Source organism: Gavia stellata, chromosome 32, assembly GCF_030936135.1.
Source record: "Gavia stellata isolate bGavSte3 chromosome 32, bGavSte3.hap2, whole genome shotgun sequence".
NCBI lineage: Eukaryota > Metazoa > Chordata > Aves > Gaviiformes > Gaviidae > Gavia > Gavia stellata.
The window spans coordinates 3802663-3822474 of NC_082625.1; the positions used below are offsets into that span (position 1 = coordinate 3802663).

The 19812-nt window shown below is 44.8% G+C and overlaps 1 protein-coding gene across 1 annotated transcript in view; it reads right to left on the bottom strand.

Annotated features, from left to right (window-relative positions):
* Positions 1 to 19812, bottom strand: part of FBN3 (fibrillin 3) — a 112131-nt gene that overhangs the window by 75866 nt on the left and 16453 nt on the right. Inside the window, exons 2-5 of the mRNA XM_059831909.1 lie at positions 18500 to 18582; positions 16172 to 16270; positions 11069 to 11164; positions 8899 to 8994 (exon numbers count right to left, since the gene is read on the bottom strand). Coding sequence (XP_059687892.1) covers positions 8899 to 8994; positions 11069 to 11164; positions 16172 to 16270; positions 18500 to 18582 — 374 coding nt within the window. The remainder of the gene's footprint in view (positions 1 to 8898; positions 8995 to 11068; positions 11165 to 16171; positions 16271 to 18499; positions 18583 to 19812) is intronic.

Below are 19812 nucleotides of genomic sequence, written 5' to 3' on the forward strand. Positions count from 1 at the left end.
GGGCTTTCCCTTGTCTTTTTCCTACCCCAGAGAACCAAAACCCAAGAAATGAATAAGAGTTCATGGCAGCCTGGAACAGCCTTGCAGCTCAGGGGATGCACGTGGAGGCCCAGGCAAAGCGAATTTCAGTTTGGTCTCAGGAGCCACATCCCGTTCCATGTTTCTGGGATGTCTCCATTCCTCTGGGGTTGTCGTTGTGTGTTGCTCTTCTTTCAGGAGAGCAGCTGGACTGGGGCTCAGTGTCACAACGTGCACAGACCTCAGGCACAGCCAGAGGAGGTATTTTTGCCAACCAGACATTTTTTCCCAGAACAAAAAATCTACTGGGTAGCTCAAATTAATGAATTTGATCTATCTTCCTCGGAAATGCAAAAGCTGAGATTACAGACCTTTCCGAGTTATTTCAGATATCATTGAATTTCCATGAACTATTTGTGGTCCCTTTCTTGCTAGCATGACATATGTTCTTGCATGCCTGGGCTCTGGGGGAGTTTCCACCTAAAGGTGTGAAATACGTACATCCCTACTGATTACTTCACTAGGAGCAGCATTTCAGAAGTTCAGGACCGTGACCTGAGTTAGACAGGAGTGAGCAAAGGGACCACGTTACTGTTGGCTACTTCCTGCTATGGCTTTTGCAGGCACGCACGGGGATCAGACACATCCTGTGTGGCTGCTTCGTTTCTCCTAAGCCTCCAAATTAGACTGAAAATTTGGGAAAAAAAAAATCATTAAGAAGAGGAAACAGAAAAGCTTAGACAAAGCCAATCTTAATAACCCTTCTCAGGAGCGGGGTTGGAGAGGCCTTACAAGCAAGAATAATGGGGTATTCTGCAATATTCCCACCATCTGGAAATCTGAGTGGATTAAAGCACAGTTTATGCCGAGACACTCACTAGCATCCATCTGTATGTTACAAGATGGTGTTTTGGATCATGTATTCTGTTTATATACGGCCTGGGGCGTCTGTCACTAGAAAAGCTACGGCTGGAGGGAACACTAGAGATCATTTTGGATTTCTTTTTCCCTTAGACAAGACTGACTACCAGAATTAAACCTAACCAATATTTGTATAACTTGCTTTTAATCACCTACAGATATGAAAATCCACAGCCTCCTTATGCAATTCTTCTAGTGCTTAAACGTTTCAGAACAATGGATGAGTGGCAATTAGATTGATAGAAATCAAATGAAATTATGAGAATGAGAGGAATTGTTGTCCTATACAGTAAAGATCTTTGAGAAATTGATATAGCATAGAAAAATATGCTAATCAGGAGACTTGCATTAGTCTGACTCATTGTTAATGGCGATTTATTCCAGGATTGGAATTGTATGAGTTATAAGGAACCCCGGGTTCACAAGCCCCCCTCCCAAAAAAAAAAAAAAAGAAGACATCGTAATCTTTTTGTAACTTTGGCGAATCTACAGACACAGACACGTTACGGAGACACAGAAAGCCTCCCTGACTGCACATCAAAGGAGATCCTCATCTTATGTACATGCTAAAATATAAAAAGCTGTACCTTGATATAAGCAGAATAAAGGAGATGCAGGAAGAAAACAGATGCAGATTAGCAACAGCTTTAAAGTAAAAGGTACTGAGTAGTGATTTAGATGCTATTTATCCTTTTTCCCATGCACTATGTCTTGTTTACACCTGGGACCTGCTTTTGCCCACTTGTCACAAGGTCCTGATACTTTACAGTGCTTTTGGAGAAGCACTGGACATGCAGAACATGATCTGCTCTTCACTGACTGCTGCTGTGGCTTCATCTGGAGACCTGCTGCAAAGAGATCAACCAAAGCTCTGCCATGGGATGGCATAAAGGCCCACACACAGGCTCTCAGACTTCTTTGTCATGTGTTTAAACCCTCTAAGCACGGCAATTTTTGAAAGCCTGTGCCCTCCTCGCTCAATGGTTGACAGTCCTTGAGGTATTTGGAAAGAACCAGGGGAAATGAGAATCTCTTGAAAACAGCTTTGAATTGTTGAAAGACATGGATTCTGTTAGTGAGAAGCTGCTGTTTTCACTTCAATCCAACCCAGTCCTGGTTATTATGGTTTTGGAAAGAGAACAGTCCTGCAGTGAGGGCTATGGAAGAACAGGAGATACTAACTGCCTTTTCCATGGATGTCATATGTCTAGGACCTGCTGCAGCTCTAATCCTTGCTTTTGTTCACATGTTCGAAGCACTGTATTCAGTGATAGGGCTTTGTTTTCTTGCACTGGCTAATGAAGAGCCAGAGCTCAGACACTGGATGCCAGTTTGAAGTTTGCCATTATCTTTACATGGACACAATCCCTTCCAAGGCTCTTCATGGGATACAGGAGTTGGGAACAACCATGCAAGGCTTCAAGAGCACAGCTGGCTTTCAGCTCAGCCCAGAAGTGTTTGCACTGAAGAACATCACCCCACAAGTTTGTTGGTTAAACTTTTGGAAACCTTGCACCATTAAGAGGAGAGGACATGCAGACATAGCAGACCTAGCAGGGGCCTTTTGAACCGGAGAAATCATAGGAACCACAGACAGTCTCCACAAAGGTTGAGAATGTTACTCTAAAAATCTTTTTTTACAAAGTTAAAGAAGACTTTCTTTCACGACTGGTAGCAGCTGGTATCCACAGTGAAGGCTTCAGCATTTGGACAGGAAAAAAACCCACATTAAACCTCATCCTTGGAACACAGGAGGAGCTTCCACACCTTCACCTGAGTCAAATGTTGTCACTTTTTACAACAATTTTTTTCCTACTTGAAGGAGGGTGAAATCAGAGACGTGACATCAAAATGTTTCATTTTTCTGTAACACTATTGAAAAAAAAGGCCTCTCTCCCCACAGATTCATTTTTTCTCTGCTGCAGCTTTTCCTCCGACACTGATGTAATGTGAGTTCATGTTACTGAAGGCTTCTGGGGTTATACAATATAGTCACTAGTTCTTCTTCCCTGAAGATGTCAAGTAGAGGGAGGAAATGATGCTAAGATTCTCTGAGTACCTAGCTATTAAGGTATTTACCTCTGAAGTGGAGTATTTCCTGAATGAAGTGTGAAGGTAGTTAGATTGCTTCCATTACAAAGCAGCCTCTTACTGGAGCCCTAAGCTGTTGAACATGCAGCTTGTTGAGTGTATGGCAGCAGAAGGAACTCAGTTTATTACAGTTTAAAAATAAAATTATCTCTGTTTATGATTATAGCAAAATAAATTCAAAATACAGTAAAATTAAAACCCTAAACAAATCTGTAATCTGACAGATTTTTGGGGTTTGAATGCCTTCTTTTCATCAACACAGATGGGCACATTTTTCAATGCTTGCCAGTCTGAACTGATACCCCAAACCCTGTAGGAAAGCATACCTCCAGAGAGCAAAGGAACAGCTAACGGCCACACTAGAAACAACAGCAATTGTACAAAGGTAACGAGCCTTTCTGAGAACCCCAACTGCTCAGCACAGATATTAGCTGGACTACTGCAGCTCAGTGTTCTTTGAAACAAGTTAGTGTCTTTGCGTGGTATTACCCTCTGTACATCTAACAATCTGAGGTCGTGGCACCACGCTGTGTCTTGCAGCAGAGAGAAGCCTACAGACAACTACCTTTACACTCTTCAGATTATAAATCTGTAAGGATGAATTGGTCTGAAGTCCAGCATCAAACAAGCCAGCGCATGACAACCAGAGACTCTTGCCTAAATCCTACTACATATGGATTAGCCACAACACATCCTCAGAAAACCGTTCCCTCTTGATCTGAAGACTCCAGAGATGGGATTCACTTGATTTAATTTATAGAAGTCCGTAGTCCATATGTCTGTAGCAGAACTGATCACCGCTCTGTATACACTCATCCTAAAGGCAATGTCTGCATTTGGTCAGTGACTCCTGTCCCTCAGCGCTGTTATCGCTTCATCATCTATAAGGTTTCACAGTGTGCTGTGCTCAGCGGGACACTCCTACCCCACAGAGGTCTAAAGAGAGGCTATGTAGTGCAGTGGGGTCCAGCACATTCCTGTGAAAGACAGCCAGCCGAAACCGACCTCCTTGTTAAAAACATGATCTCTTTTTTCCACTTTGAACTTGTTTTCCTTCAGCTTTCAGTCCCTTTGCCTTGCTTCAGCAGAAGGACCTGGGTCAGCCCCTGCTTCCACAGGTTCACAGGTTCACAGAATCACAGAATCACTAAGGTTGGAAAAGACCTGTAAGATCATCAAGTCCAACCATCAACCAAAAAAAACCAGCACCATGCCCATTAAGCCATGTCCCACAATGCCACGTCCACATGTTCCTTGAATACCTCCAGTGATGGTGACTCCACCACCTCCCTGGGCAGTTTATTCCAGTGTGTCACCGCTCTCTCTGTAAAGAAATTTTTCCTAATATCCAGCCTGAACCTCCCCTGGCGCAACTTGAGGCCATTTCCTCTTGTCCATCACTTGTCACTTGGGAGAAGAGACCATCACCCACCTCACCACAACCCCTTTCAGGCAGTTGTAGAGAGCGATGAGGTCTCCCCTCACCTCCTCTCTCCAGACTGAACACCCCCAGCTCCCTCAGCCGCTCCTCATCAGACTTGTGCTCCAGACCCCTCACCAGCTCCGTCGCCCTTCTCTGGACGCGCTCCAGCACCTCAATGTCCTTCTTGTCGTGAGGGGCCCAAAATTGAACACAGTATTTGAGGAGTCATTCGAAATGACTGTACATATCACATTATCTCTGCTTTCTTTCCTGAAAGGCAGTGAAAGCCAGCTTACCCTACCTGCCATTTTCTTTGTATTCTGCAGCCAGGACAGTCTCAGTTCGTGCTCTGGAAGCAGCCGACACAAGGATGCTAGAACGCATTCTTACTGCCTAATGCCAGAGGGCTGCATTTAGTGGTTAGCAATGGTTCCCCCATGAGAAACATCACTGTAGCTACTCTGTGTGGGAAGAAGGAAGGTGAATGATGTCTCACTAGACAGTAACTGGTATTAGAGGAAGCTCTCTGCCTGCAAAGATGCAGGCAGGAATCCAAGGAATTTCCAGAGTACTCAACCACGTAACCAGCCATGCTATGAAAGCATCGCTACGGAGCCTTGGGCTGAAACTTGTACTTCTTACATATGAAGCCAGTGGGTTTCAGGCTCTGCTTTGAATTAATCATTCTTCAAAAAAAATCTTTAGGAACGAGACTCAGAGCTACACTGAGAGCTATGGATGATCCGTGTCGCCTCCATGCCTGCTACTTGAGACTCCTGTTACTGGAGACTCCCAAGGATGCTTGTAAACATGTCAAATACCATGGCTGCTTTGAATGGAGAAACTGAACAGAAATTCAACAGCGGCCATGTCTCCGGTAAGTCTGGTGCTTAGGGACTTCATCTTAACAGGCCCAGTGATGGAGCAGGAATTCATTTCCTCCTCAGAAGGGTTAAGTTCTTCGCTGTCACACTAATTATTCTCGGTAGGTCAGTCACAACCACCTCACCTGGCTGCAAACTCACAGACTGCCCAGCCAGGAGCCTCTTTGAAAAGTGTAACTTTTAACATCTCTTAGCAAAGCAAAGCGCTCTGTTTGTCTTGGCAGGGAAGACCTGTGTATACACAGCTGGAGAGCTTGTTTTGTCTCTTAGTACAAGTCTGGACTAAACCAAATCTCTAAAGGCTTTGTAAAAATGCTCTCTTTATTTAAAGAATTTTATACATTACAAGATGTCTCCAAAGTCTGCCCCTGCTCAGACCCCTTCTTCCCCTGCCTCTTCCACCCTCTCTCCTACCGCCTCTGCTACCACGCACACAGAGTCAGGACAGTTGGATTTTTCAGTCCTTCCTGGCATTGCTGTATCCAGAAGTTTCTTTAAGAAACTTCCAGCTTTCTTTTCAAACGCAGCCAATGTCCGTATCAATTTATGAATCTCAATACTTCAGATCCCCATGAGCTAGAAAGAAAGAAAGCAGCTCTACAAAAAAAGAAAGCAACTCTACAAACACCGTTCTGGAGCTCGGGTTTAGGGGAAGAAATCTTGCAAGGTAGAGCCTTCAAAAGAGAAAGGCTGTTATCATAATACCTTTCCATAACTAAAGCAATGCATATCTGCATGTGCATGCGTGTTAGAAAAAGCCAGGGAAAGGACTTAAAGAATATAAAACCGCAGTGCTCAACCAATATCTGTGTTTGCAGGAGAGTACAAAGAAGGAGACTGGAACAATGAAAGGTTACTTCAGTAAATGTGTGTGGAGGCTTTTAAAGAGCTTTCCCTTTTCTGCATCCAATAAATGCGAGGCTCAAACCACAGCAGAGGCCTTTTATGGGGCACCTGCACCATTAGGTTCAGTAGATACTTTTGCAACCCAGGGAACATTGCACAACTATGTTGAGTTCTGCGTATTTCTGCTGGACGCTGTTCAAGCAAGGCTGACTGATGCCTGGGCTACCGGAAACCAACTGTTATTTCTATCTCACCCTCTAAATCACGTTGCCAAGAATCCCCAACTTGGAAAAAAACATTAAAGGCAAGAACAGTCCAATCCTTGGACATGGAGTCAAACAGAATTAGCCCAATCTCAGGAAAGTGAGAGGCCAGAAAAGCAGAATATTTCCAGGGTTCTTTGATCTTAATCCTGGGAGTTTGCACATTGGCTTCGTGTTTCAGTTTCATTTCTGCTCTGTGCCACTCTGACCCTTGCCAAAAATCATATCGGAGCAGTGTCGTGAGATGTCCATCTAAGCCAACAGGAAAGGGAGAAATTTCGTCTCTCAGCCAAAACCTCAGTCATACCCACACTGCCCAAATGTAAATCTGATCTAGCCACTCAGCACACGCTAGCTGGATGAAATACAGCAAAGCCACATGTCACTAAGAGCCATATTCTTAGCTGATGAAAACTGTGGTTCTTCATGGAGCTGTTTCAATTCATACTGGATGAACAGCTGGCATCGAACTGCGTGAGGTTTACAATAAACCAGAGTTGGCTTATGTTTCTTTTCGAAACATTTTTACTAAAATAAGGTTCTTTCATGGAAAACCTTAAGTTCTGGTCATAATTTTCAAGGTTTTTCAAGTAAATATAGTACTAAACCATAAAAATAATTTTGCAAAGGTTGGAATATTAACTTTTGGGGTTCCAGGTCCATGTTCATTTGAAAATTATCGGCTGTTAGCGTTGGTGGCATCATTAGTTTTAATTTTTGATGGTACATGGTATTGATCTCCTTCACCCAAAAGTAACTTTCTCCTGAAGCACACAGGACAGGTCAGATTCAGGCAATAAATTGAGTTGCTGCAGGAATTTGATTCTGTATAGTGAGAGAGGCAGGAGGCTGCAGAAAGGGTCTTACTGATAGGGGAGCTGAGTGCTCGCCCAGTGAACTGCCGTCTACCCACGTCTGACGGAGTTCCTGTGCGAGCTGGCCAAGTCCTTAAACCAGCATTTTGCATGTGGTCCCTAACTGTGTGTGGTCCCTAACTCCTTAGACATCACTCCTCTGCAAGAGCTGCAGTGAGTTGTACTTGAGGTGCTGAGCAGGATCAGTGAACACTGAGTCCTGCAAATCCAGCTCAGGGTAACTCAAGATGGGCACCAAAATTAGCTGGCTGTATTGGTCCTGACTGGGAGGGAGTCAACTTTCCTCATCGTGGTGCCATGTTTTGCTTTTGTAGCTAAAACTGTGTGGATAACACCCCAGTGTTTCGGCTGTTGCTGAACAGTGCTTGCACAGCATCAAGGCTTGCTTGATAGAACAAGAGGAAATGGCCTCAAGTTGTGCCAGTGGAGGTTTAGACTGGATATTAGGAAAAATTTCTTTATGGAGGGAGCGGTGAAGCACTGGAAGAGGCTGCCCAGGGAGGTGGTGGAGTCACCATCCCTGGAGGTGTTCAAGGAACGTGTGGACGTGGCACTGCGGGACACGGTTTAGTGGGCATGGTGGGGTTGGGTTGATGGTTGGACTTGATGATCTTACAGGTCTTTTCCAACCTTAGTGATTCTGTGATTCTGCTCTCCAGCCCTCCGTCCCTAGTGTGGGGCTGGGCAAGAGGCTGGGAGGGGACACAGCTGCTACAAGTGACCCGAACTGACCAAAGGGATATCCCATGCCGTATGACATCATGTTCAGCAATAAAACCTCAAGGAAAGAAGGAGAAAGGGGGGATTATAAGATGATTATGGTGTTTGTCTTCCCAAACCACTGTTACAGGTACTGAGGTCCTGTTTTCCAGGAATTGGCTGGACATCTGCCCATCGATGGGAAGTAGTGAATCAATTCCTTATTTTGCTTTGCTACCACACACAGCTTTTGCTCTCCTTGTTAAACTGACATCATCTCCATCTGTGAGTCTTTCTGACTTCCTTCTATCTTCTACCCACCCCAAGGGAGAGGGGAGTGAGAGAGATGTAGGATGGGTGTTTGGCTGCTGGCTGGGGTTAACCCATCACACTGGCACGTTTGAAAATTTTGGCTTATGTTTCTTTTCCCTTCTCTCTTAGTGTTTAGGAAGGGACTGACAGTGTCACCTTCCCTTCATGAGGATGCTGTGGAAAGGGGCTTCCTGGCATTTCTAAGCCACTCTCAAGCTATCAAGACAAGAAACGGGAAACGCCCAAGAGAAAAATACCCTTTTTGTACTTGGCACAGGGTTTACTGATGTTTAACAAACAGGTACAAGGGCCCACATGCAGAGAGGAGGATCCAGAGACACTGAACAGCCGTGCTGTCAGCAGGCACTTTGCATCCTGCACATGTAATAACCAGGGATCTCAGAGAGTGCTTTGGGCATGAGGTTGTCATTACAGACCGTATCACCAGGCAGAGGAATTGAGCGGGATTTCACATCAAATTGAGTATCTTTAATACACATACTTAAATATACACCTCCTGATCCTATACTCTGTCAGTGATAATATCATGAAAATGTGTTCCTTACCTCTCTCACACTGGGGACCGGTGAATCCATAGACACAGGCACAACGGTTTGGCCCGATGCATCGACCTCCATTCTGACAGCCGTTTTCACAGACAGCTATTTTGAAATAGAAAGAGAAATCAGTGATTTCTGCTCTTAGTGAAACCACAGTGTGAGACGTGTGGTGCTGGCAGGACTTGGAATATCACCTACTTCGTGTTGTTCACCCCTGAGGAGTCTCCTCTACGCAGTGAACATACAGAGAAAAGTCTGATATTTTTTCCTGGAAAATTACTTCCTGTTTATGAATGAACCCATTTATAAAAAGGCCATAAACTCTTATTTCACTTGAGAGGATTTCCTGCGCTCTGGAATCTCAGTTCATTCAGGTCAGCATTGGGATTTAAATGTCAAGGTCAAGATGAACTGATACAAATGAGAAACTGCACAAAGGCAAATGTTTAACGTATGACAACAGTGAAACGTGAGGAGAGGAGATTTGTTTGCCATTTAATCCCACGTACCCAAAGCAAAGAAGAACCAGTCTGATCAGCACACAAGTGTTCTTTGACTTAAAATTAGACCTGCGACCCTTAGTTGAAAACCTGCAGTCAATAGTCTGGGACTGAAGTCAAAGGAGTAGGTTGCTGATTAGGTCCTGGGCTGAGGCTAAGCTAATTGAACAGGATGTAGGAACACTTCTGCACATGACACGAGCAATTGCTGGTTGTGGCAGATGCCATTGACCTATTAAAATCTCAGCAGCTGTAATGACTCATGAGAAGACTACTTTTGCAATACTTCCTAAAGTTCCTATACACAGCTTCACTCTCTGAGCTACTCAGTTGCCCAACAACACCGGCGCATTGAAGATGAGAAGAATATAATCTCATGAAAGGTGAGGTCCAGACCATCTTGTACAATACCTCAGTGTGGCCCTCGCTGGTCTAGTGCCAAGCTCTGAGCTGCAGAGAGGGCAGGTACTGCTGCATTTCACAGCCTTCAAAGGCTACACCCATCTTAGAGCCGAGGAAGCCGAAATCTGCTCTGCTGGGACACTGCCAGTGAGACTCTCCATTGTTCCCCACCCTGTCAGTGATCTCTTGCCAATATCTGAACCATTATGAAAACTCTACTGAGGATATTATAGGTGGAGCTGGTAGCAGCACATAATTAAGGTTGCCTAGCACGTTCCATTATAAGCCCCAGTTTGCTGTTACTTATAATTTTCCCAAGCTTTAGCTGTTCAGAATGAAATTTTCCATATGGTGTGTCTGCCTTTAGTTGAACTTTTTGGAAAGCTTCAGCAAAAATGAATCAGTCATAGCTGAGGATAAGTTTAGAGGAAATATGGTGTTTTGCCCATCTTTAAAAAAATTTCTTATAGACTTCACTGAGAACCTTAGTGATTCTCACATTGATACAGGGATATAAAATTTGCCTGGAAAGTTCCATTTGATCAGAGATTCTTTCAAAACTGTTGTGCATACTTGCTTACTAGACATTTCTTAAAGATGGCACCTAAGTTGTTTGATTTTTAATTCTACAACGTGCATGAGCAATGATTTCAAACTGCCAAATATCTTTCATGGGAAATGAGGGGGAAGAACTAAATTTCTCCCTATGAAAAGTAGAGGTGTTTTGACAAAACAAAAAACCAAGTCATAAAACATTGTAAAATTCCTTTCAATGACTATATTGAGGTTTCCCTATAGAAAGTCAGTGTTGTCAAATAAACAGAACTAAAAATTGAACCCCTCCAAATATAACCAGGCGTAATTTATAACCAAAAAATGTTGGTTTGTCTGGATTTTTGTGTTTTTCTTCTAATTGAAAGAAAACTTCATTTGAGCTAAAATGAAGGTTTCCCACAAAAAGCCCATTCCCAGAGAATATGCTGTTTATCTAAAACTATTTACAGAGAAATGATATCTAATACACATATATATTTGTATATATATTTACAGTGAAATTATATCTAATATATCTATATGCATCTATATTTATATATAGCTATATATCTATACGCCCTAAGGAGCGCAGGCTGAGATTCCAGTGGAGAGGAGAATATAGTGATGGCATCAAAGAGCACATCGGTGTGTGCAAGGTGACCTCTCTAGTCACGAGGCTGCAAGAATCTCGCCTTGCCCTTCAGCTCACCGTGTGTTCAGCAGATGTTGCAGGTACTTACGCTGTCCGCAGTATGTTCCAGTATAACCTTTCTGGCAGAGGCAGGACTCCTCATTGCAGCTCCCACCATTCATGCATCTCACATTGCAGGTTTGGACTGTGGAGAAGAGCAGGGAGATATTACATGACGATGCAACAAATTGTCTGTGACAGGAGGTGAACACCTCGCATGTAATGGATGCTCAAAATCTCAGTTGACGTTCTTAATCTCTTCTTGTCTCAGTGGAGAGTCTGAGGGTGATGTTAAGTGGCCGGTTCCTTCAAGTTAAATGGAGAGACTGCTGACTTCCCACAGCAGGACATGAGCCCGTGGTGTGGTTAAAGGCTTGCACTTTCACTGAGCTATAATTACCCCAGAGTAAGTAAATACCATAGTCTGTTCTTTATTCCCTAGATGTAAGACATTTTTATTGCTCCCGTACTAGGTAGTATTGAACTGTTCGGATAGAGGAAAGCCATGAACACGACGGGCGGTGTGAAACTAGGAGCAATTTACGGGACGTGATCCTTCAAGTCCATCTCACACAGGGCAAGGTATCACTGTTCCTTTGTGGCAAACAGTTTTTAGAGTAGTATGAATAGATCTCATTCCACAGAAGCCACTCATCATTTTACTTCGCTAAGGAATCTACCCCAATTAAACATCTGCAGCTTTGTCCTTTCTACAGGACGTCCTGCCATAGCTCATGTGACTGAGGGTAAGGGCATATTTCCTGATATCTCCCTTTCTTTGATAACTCTGTCATTTAAACAACTCTTTCTTTTAGGATACTACACTTATCAAATATTTTCATACCCTTTTTATTATTCTTTTAGATTATTGCTCCATTTTCAAAACCTGCTTTTCACATGCTGGGCTGTCTAATCTTTAAAATGCCTTCGTATTAAAAGACCTATGAGATGTTTGGGGGGATAGTATTTCTTTGGTGGAGGAAAATCATCAACTTTTAAGATATTTCTCTTCCTTTTACAATTACTATGTGGCCTTATTGGTGAGATTCATTTAATACAAGAGGGGTTTTTAAGAAATCTGAATAGAAAAGCACGTATCGTCTATTCTTCTTTCCATGTTAAGAGTTCAGCTTTCACACTAGATTATGAGATGCTGAATGTGACTAATGCACTGTAGGAAAACAATGGCAATAAATAAGGGTCGGGAAGTTTTATACTGATGTAGACACAAAGCCAGTATTGGCTTTAACCGTTTCATCACTATTCAATGTTTAAGGAATGTGGTATTAAAGTAGAAGAGCCCAAAAGGGGAGGTTTACAGCTAGACACTGAGTTACAAATACAGGTCAAACAGCTTTCATTCTTTACTGAATCGCCTGGAACAATGCATTCTTCCTTTGTAAGATGTGACAACTCAAATTGCAAGTGCCTGAGGTTATGGCAAGTTATGTGAAAACTGTTTTTCAGCATGTACACCACAGTTCATGTCTGCCAGGGATAGGAGGGGCCGTGACTTGGCAGCCTGAAGAAGGTGGGGCTGGAGAGTGCATATGTGAGTGGACGCTCAGCTGTGGCTTGTGCCTTCTCTATGCATGCAACATCAGTTCCAAGCAGGGACGAGTTGGGGCCGGTGCAAGTGAAATGTCTGTCCAAAAGGTAGTAGGACTCAGAAGTGTCCAATAGGGATAATTATATGGTTGACACCTTGTTCAAAGGAAGCCTGAAAGGAAGGAGGAGTGGAACGGGAAATCTCAGAGCTTTGCAGTCAAAATGCTCGGCACATGTGCTGTACATTTAATCCATGCATTGCTAGTGTGGTTTGAATTAGTCATGATGTCTACTCTTCTTCCTATTGCTCTATGGCCAGAGATCAGGCCAAATTTAGATGAACGCTTAATCATTAAGGAAACTAAGCTTGAGGCTTCAAAGCATTGCCCAGATTGTCAGACATGAGACCAGTCTCTCTGGGAAAAGGCACCGTTTCCAGCACATGCTTCCCCTACACCCCTCACTACAATTAATCAGCCCTGGGAAAGCAATTACGTACAGCAAATCTGGGAGGACTGCCCAGAGACAGAGGTGGCTAGGGAGGGTCTGTCTGTCAGAGCTGTCCGTCTGTCAGAGCTCTTCCCTACACAGCATCCTGAGCCTCGCGTTCAATGCGTTCAGCAAGGGGTAAGGTTTAGAGAAGCTGAGAAATTTGGGGAGTTCAGGGTCTGGGCATAAGAAGAGCCCTGATGCTCATCCAGAAACTTTCCAACTAATTGGCAAAGACTATTCCTGGACCTGCGCAGAGCAGGTCCCATTTCTTACTTCTGCCATGATCCCAAAGGCCCTGAGGTCCCATCACCATCTGACTTATCTCCAAGGCTGGCACCGTTAGAACCCCCTGCAGATTTGAAGTGCAGAAGAACATCTTTCAATCAAGAATTTAAAGGCCTGTTACGCTTTGTCAGGATTTTCCAGGGTAGCAGAAACCAAAGTTCTAGGAAAAAGAGAATGACAGCTCGCCCTAGTTAACTTTTCCCATGATTGGATTGGATTAGTTCTACAATTTGTTTTAAAGGATCAGTGGCTGCAGCTGTTCTGCCAGCCATCAGCAGCAGAGTTTGCAGGCAGGTTTTCTGTCTGCTTACTGACTGCTACTACCTAAACAGTCACTTGCAAATTACTCCTAAAATATCTTTACTCCCTGAAGTAGGAAACCAAGCTTTTTGTTATGACAGAGAGAGGCAGAGTGGCTTTTATTGCCTCTGGAATGCACTATTTGTCTGCTTTACCTCCCTGAAGCATTCATGATAAATGCAGATCCAAACATCCCCACAATGAATGCCAGATTTGATGAAGCCCCTGCAGAGGAACCTACCCCCCCTCGAGTGCATGCTGAAATCCACCCCAGGCTCGGGGGAATGCCAGGTCTGTGCCCAAATGTATATACTGCTTACAGCATTCCTTGCATTCCTCCCTGATTGCTAACATATGGACCCTCACTCCAGAAACTTTCGTGTCTCCAGCACCTTCCTCTCAGCAAAGCAGGGGGAAGGTCTGCGGGGCAGCGCACGCATCGGCTCTGGTGCTGAGCGCTTGCTGGGGACATCTGCGGGGCTGTAGCACAACGTGGCACTTTGGAATCAGATTCTGGGAATTTCCTTCTTTGAGTCACACCCTGACTGTGGTTTTGAGGTTTGGGGGGGCTAGTTCTCTGGCCTTCAGTCAGATGCCTGCAAGTCACTTTATTAACAATAGCTTGCCTACAGATGGGCAATAATGGAAAATAAATTTCTGGGTTGTCTTTAGCAATGGCCATCTGAGACCTTAAAAGACTCTATAAAATCCCATTAATTTCTGCATTTTACATAGGGCACTAGCAAAATCAGCCTTCTTAAAACAATACCGTGCCACAGCTCTGTTTCTTTGCTTGCAGGATTTTTTTTTTGGCTGGTGTGTTTGAGTAGTGTCGTCACGTATGGGTGGATTGCTTATATAGTCAGGTGCAAATGGTGACCCAGTACCATTGCCCACATTTGGAGACCTAGAGTGCAGGCCAGCTCCCATTCACACCCCGCTCTCGCTTTAGAAACAACAGAAGCCCTTTCGGGCAGATCTGTTGGCTCGTGCGTAGCCTGCGCTGACCCAGGTGGGTCTCTGTGCTGTCTTACAGGACCATCAGTGGAAGGGCTTGCTGGACGTCTCCATCCAGCCTCCTCCCCACGGATCAGGCTGGCTATGACCTTGTCCAGCTAAGTCTTCAAACCCCCCAAGGAGGGCGATCCCCCACGGCTCTGGTTACCTGTCCCAGCACTGCACCACCTTCCAGTGTAAGAAAATTTTCTTCATGCCTGAAGATCCCAAGCTTGAACATCCCAAGCGGCAGCTTGTGGCCATCGACCTCTGTTACATCGCCGGCCACTACTGAGAGGGGTTTGGGTCTGCCGCCTTGTAGCTGTACTTTCAGTAGTTACAGGCTGGGATTAGACCCCTCTTTGACTCGTCATAGGCTAAATCAGGCCAGCTCCCCCAGCTTCTCCTCTCAGGACGTGTGCTCCGGTCCCAACCACTTTGTAGCCCGCTGCTGATCCATCTTTATTTTCCCCACATCCCTCCTGAACTGGCAGCCCCAAACCAGCCGCAACCTTGCTACCCCCGAGCAGAGGGGTTCATACCTTCCTTTTTGACTTTTTCACCATGATTCCCTTAATCCAGCCCAGGGTGTGACTGGCTTTACTCACAGCCCCAGTGACTACTGACTCGTATCCAGCCTGGTGTCTACCATAACTCCCCCGTCCTTTCCAGCAATACAACCCAGTGGAAAAGGGGGCACAGCGGAGCAATAATTCCCTTCCAGAAAGTACACACGACCATTAGCTATCAGGATTTAGACTCAAGCAAGAGGAGTGTTTTCTGTGCAGAGCCATGTGCTGAAGGGGAACAGAGCGCTTGCAAGCAGGATCTGGTCTTGAATACATCCTGCAGGGATTACCAGAGGGATATGGGAATTGCTTTCTGGATATGTGACTGTCCTCCATAGTCTGATCTTCAGAAACATCAGCCACCCTGTCCTATTTCCAGAGCTTTTAATATTTTTGTCCTGAAGGTCTGAGATGGGAGAACAAAGCAGAAAAAGTGGCAATGCAGTTTCTGTATTCCCAGCTCTGCCAGCGCGCAATTTCATCATGTCACTGCAGTTTGCTAAAAAAGCTGGGCAATTCTCCCTGACATCCCAATCACAGCCTAAGAAAAACTTAATAATTTTTCCATTGGAAAAAAATATTTATTTGGTTAACAAAAGCAGTGACAGATTTAATTCCACTTCAAAGAAGAGCCAGGGGTGGATGGACTCTTTGGCAGCAGTGTCGCTATTTGCTGCTGTGAGACGTGGTTTCTGAGCTACGTGCTGTAGGATTTCTCATACCAGAGTAGTAGAAACTGCAAGCAGGTTGCCAGTTTTCTCCAGGTATCAGGGGCAGTGAGGACCCTTAGTAAAAGCACCACAAGAAATGAAAGATTTCATGACTACTGTCCAATTCAGATGAGAACCTGGCTGCCAAAACACAAAATATTTCAGAGATTTCCTTTCATTGTGACTGGGGCATTTTTCAGAGAGCACAGAACTACTCCGGAGGGAGGAGACTCCCCAGCAATGTTCTCTTACCTCCAGCTGAGCCACAGTTGGGAGAAAGTTGTCCATTGGAGCACGTACACATGTTTGGCCGTGAACAAAATCCATCACCGCAAGAATTCCTGCAAATTGCTGGAGGAAGAAAAGGACACAGTGATTAGCACAACATGCTAGTCTGTGAACTTGCTTGCAGATGTGCTTTTGGCTGCCGAAAGGGTGTGAAATCATCTTGTTTAAGAATAATAACCTGGGGAGGAAGATGGGGCACCTCTTGAGGACCCTGGCATGGGCAGAGAAACAGTGGGAAGACCCACTTGTTCATAGGGAGATCCTGGAGACATCTTCCTTTTATCACAGACTCTGGCTGGTCCTGCTACCACCTTCCGTTTTCAGCCGCAGAGGATGGGGAAGGCAAATTTCACTACTTTTGCCTGCTAAAAATGTTTCTCAGCAGAGACAAGTGATGTTCACACTGAGCCAGGTTGTTCTTTCTCTTAAAACGTTTGTGTTTCCATGAAGCATTTTGCAGTCCATGGTCTGGCATTGAGGTAACTGTTACTGAGATGCATCTCCTGTTGAATGAGGGGCTGAGCCTGAGTCAGCCAGAGATGCATCAGCAGGGTGCCTTCATATCAGTCCCCATCCTTTCTTGCCTGGGACCCCTGCTAAGCTCTTCCCCTTCCTGTGCCATGGGAGCCAAGAGAATAGCTGGCAGTATTGTTCCACCTGTGTAAGCACAGATTTTATTAGAGCCCCATGAAAGTATCTCATCTCTGTGTGTTTTATAAATACAATTACAACACACAGTCCCCTGAGGACCTCCAGCCCAGATGGCATGTTTTACAGTTATGAGAAAAGTCAGCAGACAACCCTGAATGTCGCTAACCCCGCATGCCACTGAGCCGCTATTTGGCTGCGAGTTCCTTAACCCTTCGCTGGAGCCAGCATTAAACTCAAGCCTTCTATCCTTGGCGGGGCACCCGCTGTCCACGGGATGGTGAGGAGGATTTTGTGAGTTTGCCTGTCTCTTCTTGTGGGGAAAGGAGAGAGCGCAGAACTCCGTGTCTTACCATCGCCTGGGGTGAAGTCGGATGCATTTAACTCTTGAGACATCATGCCTCTTTATTGCCCTTCTTTTTTGAGTGAGTAAAATGCCATAGTCTGGGACTGGTTACTCATTGTGCGCAAGGACACATCAACCGGCCCCATCACTCATAATACAACAGACACCATTTCCTTTGAGAGGAGAATATTTGCAGCTCTGGGCTCAGTTTCATACATTTGAGGTCCCAAACAACTCTGTATTAGGAAACACGAGACGTTTCTCTCGAAGATGACTGTTTTTGACTCCTAAGGTGGAATTACTTCTGAAATATGTGACCTGTGTTATGTGGGAGAGCCCACTAGAGGAGCCTATTGTTTTCTTCCACTGGAAGCCTCCCACTGTCAATTATTTTTAGGAAGTTTTGAAAAAGGCCTTTCACATACAATTCCAAGTGTGCTCTAACACAGGTCTATCCAGAAAGGTAAAATACTGGGAGATACAAGCATCCCATAGTGCTGCCTGATATTTTGTATGTCCGAGTTATGGTTAATATCTCCAGGACACCATGTATTTACTGCGTTTCAGTACGAAGCATGACCAAATGCAGGTACAATTACCCCTATTGTCTCCAATGAGAATCTCATTTCTTTACTCCTGAGCTGACTTTCACTTCCCATGGGAGCATCCTCCATAGGACAGGCTCCTTCATCTCCCTATAACTCATGCCTTTAACCTAAAGAAATGCAAAACATCAGCCCTTTAATGGATTTTATAGGTGTATATCAGCACTTGAGAGTCCAGTAATGCTCTACTCCAAATAGGAAAGCTACCTGCCAAAACAGAGGTGTGATTTATCTAAATCAGCATCCTGCTTCAGATGGCCACTCAAAGAAAGATGCAAATTCCTGCCTGTAGACACTGTCTCATGACATCATGTTTGCAATGTCAGCATCTAGCTGTTGTTCTAGCAGCTAACTAAATTATTTCATCTAAACAAGCAGCTCTAAAGTAACTTTCTCAGGAATCACCAACAGGTTTCCTTTGAGGTTAATCTTCTAAAGCAGGCACACAAACTGTCAAGCAACAAGGAGCACAGTGGCAATCTGGCAGAAGATAAAAGGCCATGCACTAAATGGGACCAATGGCAACCACCCTGCTTTAATCAAGACCAGCAGAAATGAGGACTCCCAGCAATCGCTGCTCCTGTCCCAGTGGATTATGAAATCTTCTGTCATCTGCTGAAGTGCGAGATGTGCATTCCTTCCCACATGACAGTTAGTTCCCTTGGTGCCTTTAACAGGAAAATGGATACTTACGGACAATGCACTGGTTCCCTCCGGGCAGTGTTTTCCAGCCGGGGCAGCAGTAGGAGTGGAACCTCGAGCCACAGACATTGGGTCTGAAAATCAAAAACAATTTTTTTCCCTCTGTTTCTGTGCAGTGCCATTGGATAAATTCAGCATGTATCAGCGCTGTAGGAGAGCAGTTGAATAGCCTCCTGTGTGTCATTTCTCTGCCAAACTCCATTCCCTCCCTGTGAGTTTGAACAAGCCATGGTTAATTCCCCCCAAGAGGAGCCACTATACATTATTTTAATAACTGACTTCTGAACTCCCTGGGCAGGATGCTCTGATCTTACAGTGACCCTCTTAGGGCTCTATGGAGGAGTGACGAACGGGGGCACAGCCAGGGCTACCCTGACACGAAGCCAGGGCATGCATGTAGGCTCCCAGCTTAGGAATGGGGCCAAGCCAGTCAGTTGGAGACCCACATTTCCATGTGAAGACAGAGAGACCTAGATATCAGACGACCCTAGAGACCACAGGCAAGTGAGTGTCTTGATAACCTGAACAGGAGGAGGACATCTGTCCCTTGTGAACACAGCTTAGCAGTGCTGTTTATGCATAAGGTGGACAAAGTCCTGCTCTTCCTTTCTGACTCTGCAATGAACAAATTCCTGCACACTCCAACTTGTCCATCAGACAGGTTGCCCATGGTTTTCTTTGCCTTCATTTGTTTGTTGAATGGTTTAATCAATGTCACATAGCAAAGACAGCAGGAAACCCCACCCGGGCGTACACCTCAGCACAGCATTTACACCACGTTGTGCCATGCTACACATCCGTACATGAACTAACAGACTTCCCAAGAAAAATTCCCAACAGAAAACATGAAAACCACAAACCTATGTAATGTTCATACTCTTGTGGTGTTGTCAAGTGTGAAGTCATGAGAATGCAGCCCCTTGCAGAGATGTTGGGGCTCTAACATAGGATCAGACAGATGGGGGAAGGCAGTAGAGAGGTAAGCGTAGACAGAGAGTTTAGACCTTGCCTGGACCCTGGCCAGCAACCCTCCAACCTCTTCTTGGAGGTTTGCTGAGGGATCACATCTTTTAGAGAAGCATGAGAATTTGAACTAAAATCACCAGAGAAAAAGCACACACTTTGGAGGTTTTCTAGTGAGTAATAACCCTCACCGTTAAAACTCTATGCCTTATTTTGTGGTCTGAGTCTATCATCTAGCTTCTACTTTCAGTCACGGGCTCTTGTTATATCTTTGCTTGCTAGATTGAAGAACCATTTGTTAACAAAGTCTCTTCCCCCACTAAACCTGTGTAGGTTGTTAC